The 16,028-nt window shown below is 36.1% G+C and overlaps 1 protein-coding gene across 1 annotated transcript in view; it reads right to left on the reverse strand.

The window, feature by feature from the left end:
• Nucleotides 1-16,028, reverse strand: part of ADGRB3 (adhesion G protein-coupled receptor B3) — a 446,982-nt gene that overhangs the window by 178,705 nt on the left and 252,249 nt on the right. The window contains exons 13-15 of the mRNA XM_053938382.1: nucleotides 10,356-10,502; nucleotides 9,553-9,628; nucleotides 629-731 (exon numbers count right to left, since the gene is read on the reverse strand). Of these exons, the coding sequence (XP_053794357.1) occupies nucleotides 629-731; nucleotides 9,553-9,628; nucleotides 10,356-10,502 (326 nt within the window). The remainder of the gene's footprint in view (nucleotides 1-628; nucleotides 732-9,552; nucleotides 9,629-10,355; nucleotides 10,503-16,028) is intronic.

A 16,028-nucleotide genomic window follows, 5' to 3' on the forward strand; every position in this document is an offset into this window, starting at 1 on the left:
TTTTATTCTCCCTGTGAGCTGCTAAAAACAGAAAGACAAAAATCTTTATATCTTAATATATTTGGAAATAAAGTCCTTTTTTTTCATATTTATAACTTTTTTAATGTGAGATTAAAGCCTGAAAAGTATAGAATTTAAATGATTGCACAAAAAAATCTCAGGCATTTATGAGGACTGTAAGCTAAATCAGAACCCAAGCATTTTTGTAGTCTGCTACAATGGGGTAAGTAAAAACTGGCTTCTATAAAATAATGAAAGAAAGGAAGAAAGGCCCTGAAGAACTATTGTAGCTCTATGGCCTATGCAGGGAGCAAAAGGTTAAGTAGTCAGTACAATAATACATTTTCAATTGTAACCATGAATGCATTTAATGGAAACTATTCACTAGAAATTGCTGTTTAACAAAAACCCTCAACATTCACAAAACAACAATTAATTTTGTTTTGTGTATATGCATGCATGAAACAAGTACACATTCCTTTCAAAGATTGTTACACTGCTCCTGGACTTAAATTTTAGAAGTTAAACTTCTTTTTATTACCTGATATTTAAAACAACACCACTTATTTTCTCTCATGTGATCTGGCAAATACTCTTGTAAAAGCATATCAACTATCCTTGTACTTACATTAGACAGGTGGGCCAGTTCTATCTCCAGGAAAGAATCTGTAGTTTTAGGCTCAGGTCGTATAGTAACAACAATGATTTTTGAATTAACAACTGTAAAATTCCTGGAAGAGAATGCAAAAGTGGAAAATTCAAGTGTCTATAAGGTTAAATGAGACTTTTAATACTACATCTAAAGATTTCATCAGGTATTTTCTGTGACGTTAGTTGACACATATTAAGGGAGAATATAATTTGTCTGAAAGTGGTGAAAGCACTTATTTCCAACTATACTTAACATGCTGAAGACTGAAAAGCACCACTGATGCAAGATGTGCAATTACTTAAATTACTATTTATTAATTAGAAGAACGCATTGATGACACAAACATTCTATGCATGTTTGAGTGTATCTCACCTACTTGTTTCAACACAGACCTACTAGATATACTCTTTTATAAAAGACAGTAATTTTTCTTCCAAAGTGCTGTGCTGGGGTTTTTTCTGACTGTTAACAGTAGGATTGTGAAGAATTGCTCATGAAGAAAACATACCTTTTTCCAGTTCTAGGAAAATTGTATTTGGTATATGAGTGGACAACTTCATCAGCTAAATACTGTTTAGAATTTAAACCACAATCGTGCCCTGACTGAAATCGTGCCAAAAAAAATTCAATTAATTTTTTCTCGTATGCAAGATTAGATTTGGTCTTATGTTATTTTACCAGGTTATGCAGAACAATAACTTTGTGTCAATTTTTCTAATTCATCATCAATTTCTTTTTTCATGCAAAATGTGGATCACTATGTATCATAGCAACCTTTCCAGGACAGACCTAGTAATGCCAAGGTTATGCTAATAGAGCCATAAAGACATGTTGACACGTTCATGTCTGAGATCCTTGCTTCTTATGACCCCATCAGGTCTAGAATGACCATTATCAGCCTGACTGTTTCTGGTGATCATTATGGTATTTACTTTGTGTGTAATGCTGCTTTCCACATCTCACAGAAATATTATCAAAGGATGTTATCAAAGAAGAAACTAAACAGTTTAGATGTAATTATAATAGACAGTATAAATATTCTTTTGCCTCTGTTGTTGCTTAATTGCTTATTTTCTCTAGGGAGTTTGTATTTAGGAGAGAATTCCATTTTGCTGGATCATTGAAACAGGAATTGCCATGGCTACAGTAATAGAAACATAGCTCAGCAGGCATTTCATTCAGCACAAGGAATGAAATTGTACTTCTGGGGCAAGGCATGAGTTCTAGTCCAATTTTACTCAGCCAAATCATATAATGTAAATATAATGGAACTGACTTTCTATTTTACTTAATTCCTATTTCTTGGCTTTGGTTAAACTTTAAAATCTCACACACTATTGACAAAATGTATCTAGCAGGTTAAAATTTAAAGTTTAGCTAATTTTCAGTGCATTCTGTAGAATTACAGTAGCTGAATATCTGTAATTATTAAAAAAGAACCAACCCCCGCCCCCACACAATAAAACTCCAAATAAATAAAAAACTTGATTTCTCTAATACATCATGACAAGAGAAGATGGCACTTCCTATCTATTCAGAGATTACATCAATTTTGGAAATTCATGCAAACTATTGTAAATACTGCTACTTCAATGCTCTTTTACAGTCAGTCTTTGTGATTGAAAACATTTTCTTTGGTCCATCTCATTTTGGTACAGTTCTAACAGTTCTAGGGCAAGATCTGAAAGAACATCTAAGTACCTAGTTTGTAACTTCAGTACATTTATTTAACCTGTCTCATTAAAACTCTACTAATCCCCTTATATTCTCAAGAGCCTCTAGCAGACTGTTTCACAAGAAAATAAATATAACTGCCTATTACACTGTGAAATGAAAACTGCATCCCTCATTGCTGTCCTGTCTGGGCTGAATGCCTACCTGCAGATTTCATATTTAACTGCTTGGACAGTCCCTGGAAGAATGCAATCTATCAAGTATATTCTAAAGTATATTCTAAACTCACATAGCATATTAAGATGCCTCTTAATTAAAGCACAAAGCTTTGTAGTCAAAACAATTTCAAAAATTTGAAAAAAATCTCAAAACCACTGGTGCAATGCCATTGCTGTCTCTGCTGAAGATATTTTTTTGTAAACAACAGCCTAGTTTTGAGAATACTTATCCAGGAATTTAAGTAATCAGCTTTTACAAAATGTCCTTGGGCATTTTAGTTTCAGTCTCTCTTATGTTGTGAATGACATAGAATGGAAAGGATCCATCTCACACTTCTTGGGCAAGTGCATTATATATTACAGCTTTTTCATAGTGGAGAGTGACTTCACCATTAGCTCCTTCTCCTTCATCAAAACTAATCTAAAATTCAACTTTAATGAGAAATTAAGTTTTACTGGATGGTGCTCAGCTGCCTGTCCAGAAAGATGCTCATCAGGGTTAAGTTTTGAAATAAATTATTCAAAAACAATCTATTAAATTTCTTGGAAACTATGGCTGAACAAATTCTTGAAGATTCAAAATAGCAAAGTGATGGAGTAAAAGCTCAAGAAATGCTTTCAGAGCTGGTGTCCTAAAGCTTTTTTCTGATATGAGTTAATAATAATATTAATAAAAGAATTATTTTATTAAGCTGTTTTCCTATCAGGGTATACATTTTGAGCATATTCTTTTATATAAGGGAAATCATATTGATTCTATGTGGTATGAAATTCATGTCTTCTCTTTTTAGAATGAATCTGTTACTAAAGAAAAATGAACTTATGAATAAGGTATGTTGTTATCTCAAGACAGCATGATCGAAGTTATTGATCAATGTGTAAAAGTTGAATGCATTACAGAAAAAATTATGGATGCTAAATCTGTAATGTGATGCAGTAAAAGCCTGCCTGAGGTACATCCTCAGTCTAACAAAGCTGACCCAAAGAAATTTAAGGGCCTTTTTGGTTGTAGAGCACCTGAAGTTCAGGGTTAGAAACAATGTTTCAAATGGGGGCAAAGAACATTTCAATGAAGAAAATTTTAGCAGGAAATTTATGGTGGCTGTTTTAGTGATGGGAAAAAAAACCCCGCTTGATACAGCAAAATTATTGATTCTTTATTTGTTCTTATTTCTTACAGGAAAAGTTAAAAACTATCTTACATCATTGCAATATGCAATGCATTCCTTCAGAGTGCTCAAGAGAGAAATTATAGATAATATCTTTTAGATGAGTATTGTACTGAGAATCAATTTTCTGTGAACCTAACAATAACATAAATGTGCTCAGGGGTGCAAGAGCTATGGAAATAATACTCAGTCTAGAGTTCTGAAAATATTCACTATTTCAATATTTGCTATGGAAAAATCTGTAAGACATTACAAGAACAGTGCAATGCAGCAAAATATATTAGGAAATGGATGAAGTTTATTTACTTGTGCATGGAAAAAACCCCATTCTTCTATTTTTATAAGTAGGAACATTTTCTTTTTGTTTCCCTAAACTCTTCTTTAAATACTCATGGCAAAATTCTCTGAATGCACATGTACCAGTAGGATTAAACAAAAGTCCAAAAACTTCTACATTAATGCAGTAGCAAGTTCCCATCTCACACTGTGTTTAGTTATTTCCAGTAGACTCTATGCTAATAAAAGCATGAAAAATCAAACACATATGGTAAAATGCAGCTCATTTTGGATTTTGTGAAAGATATTGTATGGGCTGCTCTAGATAATGAAATCCTCATTTAACTCACAGAACACCTGTGATGTAGCAGATTGTGATTCTGTGGTTAAGTATTTTGGAAGACTTTCCCTAATGATATACTGAGATTTTTTTAAAAAAATTGTTTGTTTATTTTTAAAAAGCAGTTCCTTGTGATGATGCAGAAGTGATAAAATTAATTACCTCTGAGTGATAAAATTAAGGAATGTACTGGAATGCATGTCATCTTTATTCTACTGGAAACTACAACCAAATATTTTCTTTATTCCCACCCTAACTCCTGTAAAGCCAGGAACTGAAATCACATGGGAACTGGTAAAGCTTCTAGATATCTAACTTCAGCTGGTAGAAATCACTTTTATTATTAGGTTATCAGGTGTAAATGATGTGGCCTTTGAACTCCATCATGAGATCATTTTACTTATTTTACCTTGGTTTAATTTTTTTTTCATCTTTATTCTTACCCTTACTATATTTTTAACTGTCATTTTACTTATAAAATCATCACATAAGATTCTTATCCAGAATGGTTTTTTAATTCCTGTGGTGTGCACTTCTAGGCATCATATAAAAAAATAGATGATGTTATGTTCCTTCACATCTTACAGTGTTTGCTTCATAGACAACAGTAATGCAGTGAAGCATTTCATTGTGTTCAGCACTAATAGGGTTATTATGATAATATTTATTACAGTTAAGCAAGATTAGTACAAAGAGTAGCTAATATAAACCTGTGTAAGATGATATTTTTTCATTGCAAAATGCAAGCAAACTAGAATGAACCTTTTCCAAATGCATTAAGATATATAGAAACCTTCATTCATGTACCCAAACAAGTGTAAAATAATAAAAACAGACTATAATAAAGATCATTTTAAAACCTGCATGTCAGTTCGAATTTTCACAGAGTATAAGGACTCAACAAATTCAGCACTAACCACAGCTGCAGCTTTTTTCCCAATTTCAAGTTACAGAATCACAGAATCACCTAATCACCAGAATCACAGAATCACTTGGTTGGAAAAGACACCTAAGCTCATCAAATCCAACCTTTGATTGGTCACCACCTTGTTAACTAGACCATAGCACTAAGTGCCACATCCAGTCATTTCTTGAATGCATCCAGGGCTAGGCACTCCAACACCTCTCTGGGAAGCCCATTCCAAGGCTTAAGCACCCTTAAGTGAGGAAATTCTTCCTGATGTCCAACCTGAACCTCCCATGGCAGAGCTTGAGGCCTTTTCCTCTTGTCCTGCTGCTAATTGCCAATGAGAAGAGCTCAACCCCTACCTGGCTAAAAACTCCATTCAGGGAGTTATAAAGAATGAAAAGTGAACCCCTGAGCCTCCTTTTCTCCAGGCTAAACAAACCCAGCTCCCTCAGCCTCCCTTCACAAGAACTGTGCCTCAAACCCTTCACCAGCTCTGTTGCCCTTCTCTGGGCTGGCTCCAGCACCTCAATGTCCTTCTTGTAGTGAGGAGCCCAGAACTGAACAGAGGATTTGAGATGGGGCCTCATCATGGAGTGAGTCAGAGTACAAGCAGACAATGACTGCCTGGTCCTGCTGGTCAGACTGTTGCTGATAGAGGCCAGAATGCCATTGTCCTTCTTGGCCACCTGGGCACACTGATGGCTCCTGTTCAGCTTGCTATTGACCAACACTTCAAGGTCCTTTTCCACCAGGTAGGTTTCCAGCCACTCTGCCCCAGCCTGTAGTGCTGCATGGGGTTGTAATGACCCAGGTGCAGGAATCAGCACTTGGCCTTGTTGAACCACATACATTTGGCCTCAGCCCATTGATCCAGCCTGTCCAGATTCCTCTACAGAGCCTTCCTGTACTCCAGCAGATCAAAACTCCTATTCAGCTTAGTATCATCTGTGAACTTAGAGTGCACTTGATCCCCTCATCCAGATGGTCAATGAAGGTATTAAACAGGGCTGGCCACAATACTGAGCCTTGGGGAACCCCACTAGAGACTGTTCACCAACCTGATGTATGTTGGCAATGATGTTCACATCAACACCAACCAAAGCGTTCATCACCAGTCTGGGCCTGGGCATCCAAGCTAGTTTATTACCTAGTGACTGTCCAAGCCATGGGCTGTCAGCTTCTCCAGGAGAATGCCACAGGAGACAGTATCAAAGGTTTTGCTGAAATTCTATCTGACTGAGCATTAAAATATCTGAATGCGTTAAAATGCATTCAGTAGTATTGAGTATCTTCACTGACAAAAGGACTGAGGGCACCTTCAGCAAATTTTCAGATGACACCACAGTGTGGTTGACATGCTGGAGGGAAATGATGCCATCAAGAGGAGCCTTCACAGGCTTGAGAGTTAGGTCCATGCAAAACACAGGAAGTTCAACAAAGCTGACTGAAAGGTGCTGCTTCTAGTCTGAAGCAATCCCTGGTATCAATACAGTCTAGAGGGTAGAGGGATTGAGAGCAGCCTGTCAAGACATTCTGGAGGATACTGTAGATGAAATATTGAACATAAGCTGGCAAAGTGGGCTGCATCAAAAGATGTGTGGCCAACAGGGTGAGGGAGGTGATTCTGTGCCTCTACTCCATTCTTGTGAAACACCACTTAGAGTGCTGTGTCCATCTGTGAAATTCGGAGCACAAGAAAGGCATGAAAGTGTTAGAGCAAGTCCAGGGGAGGGCCATGAAAATGATCAGAGGGCTGGAATATCTCTCCTATGAAGAAAGTTTCAGAGTGCTGAGGTTTTTCATCCTGGAGAAGAGAAGGCTCCATTGAACACCTTATTGTGGGCTTTCAATTCTTAAAGGGGACCCAAGATAAAGACTGAGACTGTTTACCAATATCTGTAGTGATAGGGCAAGGCACAAAGGTTTTAAACTGAAATGGGATAGATGTAGATTACATATAAGGAAGAAATTTTTTTTACGAGTGTGTTGAGACACTGGAACAGGTTGCTCAGAGAAGCTGTGGATGTCCTGTCATTACAAGTGTTCAGGGTAAGGCTGGATGGGGCTCTGAGCAGCCTGGTCTAGGGGAAGGTGGCCCTGCCCATGGCAGGAAGTTAGAATTAGATGATCTTTGGAGGCCCCTTCCCATCCAAACCTTTCAATACTATATAATTCTATGAAAGTAGGTTGAAACAGTGACTTTTTGAGGTACTTTTTTAAGGCCATGAGAACATATTTTGAATATGATTCCCATGGGCAAATAAATCCAGCATGATACACTTCCTGATGAGGTAAGAGATGTAAGCTTAAAAGTTTCAGTATAGCTTCATTATAAGAAATGTATTTCATTAAGGAAATGCAAAGTGCTATATTCCAAACAAAGAAGAGACAAGAGGTACCTGGGTGGGTATGTGTTATATTTTTTTATATCACAGATTAATAATTACTTTGATTCCTCATTCACATACATAAGAGAAAGTAATGCTAGTTTCCTTTTCACAGGCATCTGAAAATTAGATTCAAATAATACTGAACAAATTCAGAGGCAAAGTAGGATACCTTTGTTTTTGAATTTCTAAAGACTTCATTTATTAATAGATATCCATAGATTATTAGACCATTTTGGTAAAGTAAGTCACAAAACCTGCCTATGAACTGAACTGTACAGAGAAGTGGTTAAATTTGCAGTGTACATCAGTAACCAGCTGAAGGTAGAACATACAAAAACAAAAAATTTGGAAACCAAAAAGCATTCATAGTCCATTTACATTGCTATACTTCATGTCCCTGTTCTGCCCTTGTTCCCACTACTTGATATGGTATGGTTTCTAGGAAAAATCTAGTAAGGCATATCAACCTCACTTTCATAATGGATGAAGTAAGAGCCCTGAAAGACTTTTCGTATAAGAAAATATTCAGAATTTAAAGTTTACACCTTTTTTCTGTAAATTAAAACTACTGACATGTGAAAGATGAAAAGGCATGATCGTAGATTGCAGTTTACAATGTAAAGATCTGAAAAGCACATGGCTGTATTGATGCTTTTCTAGGACTGGCAGATTTTTCCTAAGGTCTACCATAAAGAACTAACTCCAATAAGCCAGTTATCATGGTTCTTTGAGTATGGGAAAAAAAAATATCTTTTATAAGCAACTTTTCCTTCCTGGCTGATTTCAGAAAGTAGTACGACAAATGGGAAGTGCTTAGTGACACTTCAGAAGTGGACGAGCTGTCATTTATATCATGCCTAAAGCACAGATGGCCCTTGCCAGCACTTTCAGGCTTCCAGGTGTCTTGTCAGGACATTGCTGTTCAAATTGTGCTCTACCTCAGAGACATTTCTGTCCCTAAATCACAGCTCCTCATTGCACAGCACATTGAAACTTTGCTTGGAAGTAGTTTTCTAATTTTCTTAGGAACTAGCCTTTTTTTGATTTCAGATAGATTGTGGCAAAAACCTCTTGCTTTCCAACTCTTTGTTTCAAATCCTGATGTTTTGGCTAAGTAGAGTAGGGAAAAGTGATCTGGTGGCTTCTTTATTACTATTTTTTCTAATTATCGTGAATTCATTAGCACCTATTGTGATACAATCTGCATGTGCTTCTTTTACTGTAAAAGGGCATCAAAAGACCAGGATCATATAAAATAATATAGTATAAATGGACCATGAAATTATCATAACTGGTAATTAGAAAAGAGGAGGTGAAATATTTATTTCCCAATTGTCTTTTGGTAAGTACAGAAAGGAAACCATGAAACAAGAGCCCTTCCTATATCTTTTTGCATGTGTATGACCCACAAAAGTGATATACTCCAGCTGTTCAGCACATGCATGTCTTGTTTCAAAAATAGGTCTTCTCTATAGCACAGCTGTCCATTCTGAATACAATTTGCACTGAAAAAAATATTTGGAAAACTACTGCTAGAGACTTCTGTAGCAGACAACTTTAATATATCAAGTTATGATGTTACAAGACCATTTGTACTAAGTGGACAAACAGTAGATTGAAGCACAAGTGGCCTGAGCATTAATGTACATCACTGCATATACTTCTGATCAAACATTTCTGTAATTAAGTTTAATACAGATTACATAAAATATAAATGAAGGCAATTTGATGAAAAAGCTACTTCTGTCATACAAGTAACTAAGCATGAAGGAAAGATTAATACATGCATATACATTATAAATATAACGAAGAAATATCCAGCACTACTAACATGCAAATAGACTGTCTGCTTTTATTCTGACCTATAGCATATTTATTATCCTGAAATAGTCCAATTCATATTGTGTTTATGAAATCTCTTACCTCAAAGTGGGCAAAATGAGTTCTAAATTTTTGTATAGCACTGCTCCAAGTACAAATACAGTTGATTCATCTAGTTCTGAAAAGAGTAAGGAAAAACATTTTAATCCTCTCTTTCCAAAGCTTTCATCAGCACAAAAACCTCTGAATATCATTTATCTTTGCAATAAAAGTTTTATTTTAAATAAACCATCATAATTTTGAATTATCTCCTAGAAGTCTGTCATAAAAATGTAGCACTGTCAGAATCATATCAAGAGATTTAAACCATTGAAAATCACATCTTCAAAAAAAAATCCATCACTGTATGCTGATATCCATTCTAGTCCATTTATATTTATAATTAAACATTCTCAAAGAATGTCTGTAAATTTTCTAATGTTGGAGATCTGCACTGCAATGATATTTATAAATTGTACCTGAAGTTAGGCTAATTTGCCTGCTGAGCTTCCTTTGGTAAGAGTTATGTTGGAATGTCTGCTGGAACACAGCAGCTTCAGGGGATTCAGCAAGCTGCACTTCAGCTCACCTCATATCAAACAGATTAAATCTCGTGCACAATAACTAAGTAAAGCATTGTTTCTTTGGTGTAGAAAATAATGTCTAGGATTTATGCAGCACTTTTTGTTCAAGGTGCTGAAATTAAGCCTATTCATTTCTCTCTAGGATAAACTTTATGGGTACTGCATTTCTTTTGAAGAGGAACAAAAGAACCACTCCCATATTATACAGTGATACCATGAGACAGAGTTACAGTTGCCTTGCTACAGCTAATAGAAAATTAATATGCTGATATGCTTTTTTACCTGTTGACATAGGAGTGAAGATATTTTTTGGAATGACAACTCTGTCTTCTGAGTTTCGTGCCCAATCAACCATTCCTTTTCTTCCTTTCATGGGGAAATTGATGTCAGTTAAAACAGATGCAGCAGGAAGCTTCTGAATGCTAGCCACTAGTAAGAGAAGTCATAAAATCATATAAATTTAAAATTGTGTTTCGTATGTTAAAGCATCATAGAGTGACAAAAGTACGGCAATAACAAAACTTTTAATGACACATTTCAAGTAAAGCAGGGATTCATAGGACATTAACAGGCTCAGAAAGCCTAATCTTCTGTTTATTATACAGTTCTACTATGGATTAATTGTGCAGTATTGATCGTAGCATTTGTCAGTCAGATTCTGATTAAATTTCTTAACAGGGATTATTGAATGTACCAGCTTATACCCTGAAATTCACACATAAGGACATTGTTGTGTCTTCAGAGCAAATTCTAAAATGATCAAATGTAACAATAAAAGTAAGAGGATGCTTAAAATTGCTTTGGGAAACATAACTTCCAGATACAGACTAATGAAGCAATAAAAGAGCTTTTATCCTCTATACAGGCACAATTTCAAGATAGATACATTAAGGAGATTAACATATTAAAAGACCTTGTTGTTTTCATACAAAGTAAAGTAAAGCAGTCTAGCACCTAATTTCTATTTCTTGAAAGAATAATTTCCATTCTGAACTCTTATTATATTTCTTCCACCTAAAAAGTCCCAATTCCCAAACAACATCAGTGTTATGTCTATAACAGATATATCAAGACAGAAGAAATAGGTGTCAAATCAAATAATAGTAATTTTGGAATTTGATTTACTCATTCTGTTTTTTTCCCTGTTTTCTAACTCAACTATCACCTGGAAATCAGTTTCAGCTTTGCTGCGAAATCTAAGTACAACTCCATGGCAACACAGTCAGTGTCTAGTAAGACTCAAACTACTTTAAAGGAATTGACAGGGCTGCAAGCGTTTATGTAGAGTCAGAGAGATGACAAACACCACATTTGGAGCCCAGCTCCATTCTTAATGTAAGCCATGTTGATAGACATTTCCTGTGCAATGCCCTTCCTAATCAATTTATGCAGAGGCTAGTGTAGGTGGAAGAGTTTGGATATTAGGAGTATACTTTGATCTGCATAATGATTTCACTGCAAAGACTCTGCAAGGGGGTTAAACATAAATACAGTGGGGGACAGCAGTAAAAACAAGCAGAACAGCAAAATTAAAGTAGAAAAGCATTAGGTGTCTCATCAGAATTTTTTATTTGAAAGAAAACTGTAATTCAAATCCAAGAGAAGAGTAAAATTACAAAGTTAACAATATTAACTCTACAAATATATTCCTTAATAACTAATTTATTTTCAAATTAGACTGGTTATGTATACAGAATCACATTAATGAGGTGGTACTTCAGGTTCTTTCAAACTTTCTATTATAAAACTATCAGGGCTTTATAATGCCAGTTACAATCCCCTCCAGGCCGCAATTGCCAAATCCATTCCCAGAATTAAGGGGATGCTTAATCTTGTGAATTTTCAGGTGTTGTGTGGAGGGAATAGAGTTCAGGTGTTTCAGAATTACTGGGACATAAAATGGATTGCATGCTTTCACATGCAATCACTGGTTATACAGAATATATTAACATTGTAAAAATGGATTTTTTCCAATAGTTCTTAAAATTTAAAAATAATTTTATTTCCCCCATAAATAAATTTAACTGTTTAACTGTTAATTTAAATTAATAGTTATTTAGTTTTCAAAATTAAATACAGTCTGTATAAGACAATAGTGGGCTGGTTTTTTTATTTGCACAGTATTTATTGCTGCTTCTACCTATCTAGCTATCTATCTAATTAGATAGTAGAGCCTTAATATTTCATCCCCCTTTTGGATGACAGTTCCCTTTATTGAAATAGGAAATCAATGTTATTCAATGGAATTTACTCTGCAAAACAGAAAACCACTTTAGGACTGTATAAATGGTGAGGGTCTAGGATAGTACTTTCTGTACTCTGTCTCTCTCTGTATTTTAAATAGGGCCATTTATCATGGCACCTAAACAATGCTCAGAACCAAAAATTCCAAAATATTTGTTATTGTTTTGTTGATGAATAACAAAAAAGCATAAAACCTAAAACTTTGACTTACAGCTTATATGGAAAAAATATATGTGTTTATTGGGCAGTGTTGGGTTTACAGTTGGACTCAATGATCTTGAAGCTCTTTTCAACTTAAATGATTCTATGATCTTATATATTCCCATTCATGGTCCAGAAAAGTTTTTTTTACTTCCAATCAAACAAAAGTCTTGCTTATTAAGCCTGATCTCCTTTTATGACAAGGTAACCCACCTAGCTGAAGCCCAAGCTTCCACCTAGGGAAGCCAGTGGATGTGATCTGGGATTTCAGTCAAACTTTTGATACTGTCTTTTACAGTATCAATCTGATCTTTTGATACTGTCTTTTACAGTATCAACACTGGACATCCTGTCCAGAATCCTTCTGGAGAGATTGTCCAGTATTCATCTGGACAAACACATCATATGATGGGGTGAGCAAATGACTCCCAGGTCAGGCACAAAGGGTGATGGTGACCTGTCACTAGAGGGTTTCACAGGACTCCATCCTCAGCCCTGTTCTTGTCAGCAACTTCAGAAATGACTTGGAGGCAGGACTGGAAGAGGTACTAAGCAAGTTCACAGATGGTAGGAGCTGTTGAAGCTCTCTCAAAGGCAGGGAGACCTCCCCTGCAGAGAGACCCTAACAGAGGGCTGGGCAATCACCAGCCATCTCAAGTTCAACATGGGAAAGTGCTGGATTCGACACGTGGGATGAGGCAAACCCTGGATTTCCATAGAGACTGGGGAATGAGATCCTGGAAGGCATCTTGGGTGATGGAAAGTGGAATATGAGTCAGCAGTTCATATTACATGTCCTTCAAAGTCTGCCTCTTACAGATCCACATATTATAAGGTCTTTTTCTAGATACTTTGCCAAATGATTCCATGAGGATGTGCCTAATGTGGCTCTGATGCTCCAAGGTGTAAGATAATTGAATGGAATTTGACTAGAGGCATCTAGTTCAGGTCTATCAACACAACCAGGTGAATACATGAAATAGTTCCCAGCTCTTCAGTATGACTTTAAACTGTATTTTATATTTTAGGAAAGCTAATATTCTTATTAAATACTAGTCTTTGACTTATTTCAGTGAAACTTTGGCTCATTTCCATTGTGAAATGAGGCTCTTTACCTCAGTTTTAATCTGCAGCATAAAATAATTATTTATTGTGAACTGAAAGTCAACAAGCCTTTTAGAGGAGAATGTATATAATTCATGTGCTGGGTCATTCATATGTCAGAAACTCAAATGCAAGGTTCTTACACACAGATAGTAAGATGTCTTTCACTTTGCACATTATCGTATTCTTTTAATGTTAGGTTTGTATTAGAAAACAATGCTTCAAATTCTGGAACCCAAATGATTCAGCCTGCAACTGCCACACAAGGACTATGTCTTCTCATTTGAAAAAAGCAAAGGTTTCTCACAGATTTGTTTTTTTTATTATTATTATTTTGAATTGACATACCAAATCATCATGTCCTGAATTCATGAGATGGAACACTTGGAAAACAAGGATACCTTTAGGCACTGTGGTATGAGCTTTTTTGCTTGTTTATACAAACACACAAATTGTATACTAGTGGATAAGAATAAAAAAAATGTAAAGTGGGGAAAAAAAATTAAAAAATAGAAAAAAGAAGACATCTAAAATTAAAATTACCAAAGCAGAAGTTGAGGAAAATCTTCATGTGTCATGTTAAATTAAACTCTTCCAATATGGAAAATTCTCTTTATTATTTATTTGTATCATCATTCCTATGAGTCATGTCTGCTGTTTTGGGCACCACGATATGGGAAAGACATTAAGCTATTAGAGAGTGTCCAAAGGAGGGTGAGGAGGATGGTGAAGAGTCAAGAGGGGAAGCTGTATGGGGAACAGCTGAGGTAACTTGGTCTGTTCAGCCTGGAGGAGACTGAGCAGAGACCTCATTGTGGTTTTCAATATCCTCAAGAGGGGAAGTGGAAGGGTAGGTACTGATTTCTTTACTCTGGTGACCAGTGACAGGATCCAAGGGAATGGCCTGAAGCTGTGTCAGGGGAGGTTTAGGTTGAATATCAGAAAAAGATTTTTACCCAGAGGGTGGCTGGGCACTGGAACAGGCTCCCCAGGGAAGTGGTCACAGCCCCAAGCCTGACAGAGCTCAAGAAGCATTTGGACAATGCTCTCAGGCTTATGGTGTGATTCTTGGGGTTGTCCTGCAAAGGGTCAGGAGATGGACTCAATGATGGGTCTGTTCCAATTCAACATATTCTATAATTGTATCATTCTGTGATTTAGTACATATGCTCACTGTGTACATCTGCAGTGCAAGATGCAGGTTGAGCTCTGGGTGGTGAAAGCCTGAGACAGGAGACTTCTTTCAGTATTTTTTGATGCACTTTGGTACGAACTACAAGACAGTAGTTCAATTACACATAAGTATACATATATATTTGATGATTCCATAGTAATTATTGATTCAGAAGAATCAATGTAAGTAGTCTAGTCTAATCAATTTAGTGATGCTTTGAACTGTAATGGATTCTTTCTTAATATCCTTTTTAAATATTTTTTTTCCCTTTATTTAATTTTTGTGTTGCAATTGCAAACAATCTGTTTGATACTGCTCTACTGAAAATTTCAGAATTGGCAACTACTAACTGATCATACATAACCAATACAAAATATTGTCTCTACTGATTAATGCCAAGCTGATAGGAATAGACAATTTTCCATCACTACAAAAATGACCTGGTTACACACAATAGTATGTGAATGATATATAAGCAGATTATCTGGAACAGCACAAAAGTGGTTAATTAATGTGTAAAAAAAACTTGGAGTGAAGAAATAGTGTAGTTTGTGTATGAGTAGCTTTTGTAGATCATGGCCTAGAAAAGAAAAGCTGAAATGTATTGCCTTGATCCCTATAACCCTGAGTGAGTTATAAGCTGCCTAATGCAACTTCTAGCTCTCTGATTGATCTGGGTTGCTAAACAACAAAAAGAAAAAAAAAAACAGTCAAGTAAGTGTCATGAATAATTTTCCCCTTCTCCTTAGTATTCACCTATTAGCCTCCTGTATTCAACAAAAACTGGTAAAATTTCAGAATTAGACCCTTGAATAATATTAATCAATTTGAACAGAAAATCAGATTCACCGAAAGGCATGACAGAAAAACAACTGGATATTTTCCCATGCACTAAATGCAACTTCAGCTTTCACAATAGAGATTCAGGTTTTAAAATTACAACATGCAAGGGACATCTACCCCAAGAGTCACACCATGAGCCTGAGAGCATTGTCCAAATGCTTGCTGAACTCTGGTAAGCTTGGTGCTGTGATGTCTTTTCCAGTGTCCAACCACACTCTGAGTGAAGAACTTTTTCCTAATATTCAACCTAAACCCCACCAACACAGCTTTAGCCATTTCCTTGATTCCTGTCACTGGTCACCAGAGAGAAGAGTGCAGCACCTGCCCCACCTCTTCCCCTCACAGGGGAAGCTGATCTACAGTTTGCTACAGATCTCTCCCCTTGGCTG

Source organism: Vidua chalybeata, chromosome 3, assembly GCF_026979565.1.
Source record: "Vidua chalybeata isolate OUT-0048 chromosome 3, bVidCha1 merged haplotype, whole genome shotgun sequence".
NCBI classification, from domain to species: domain Eukaryota; kingdom Metazoa; phylum Chordata; class Aves; order Passeriformes; family Viduidae; genus Vidua; species Vidua chalybeata.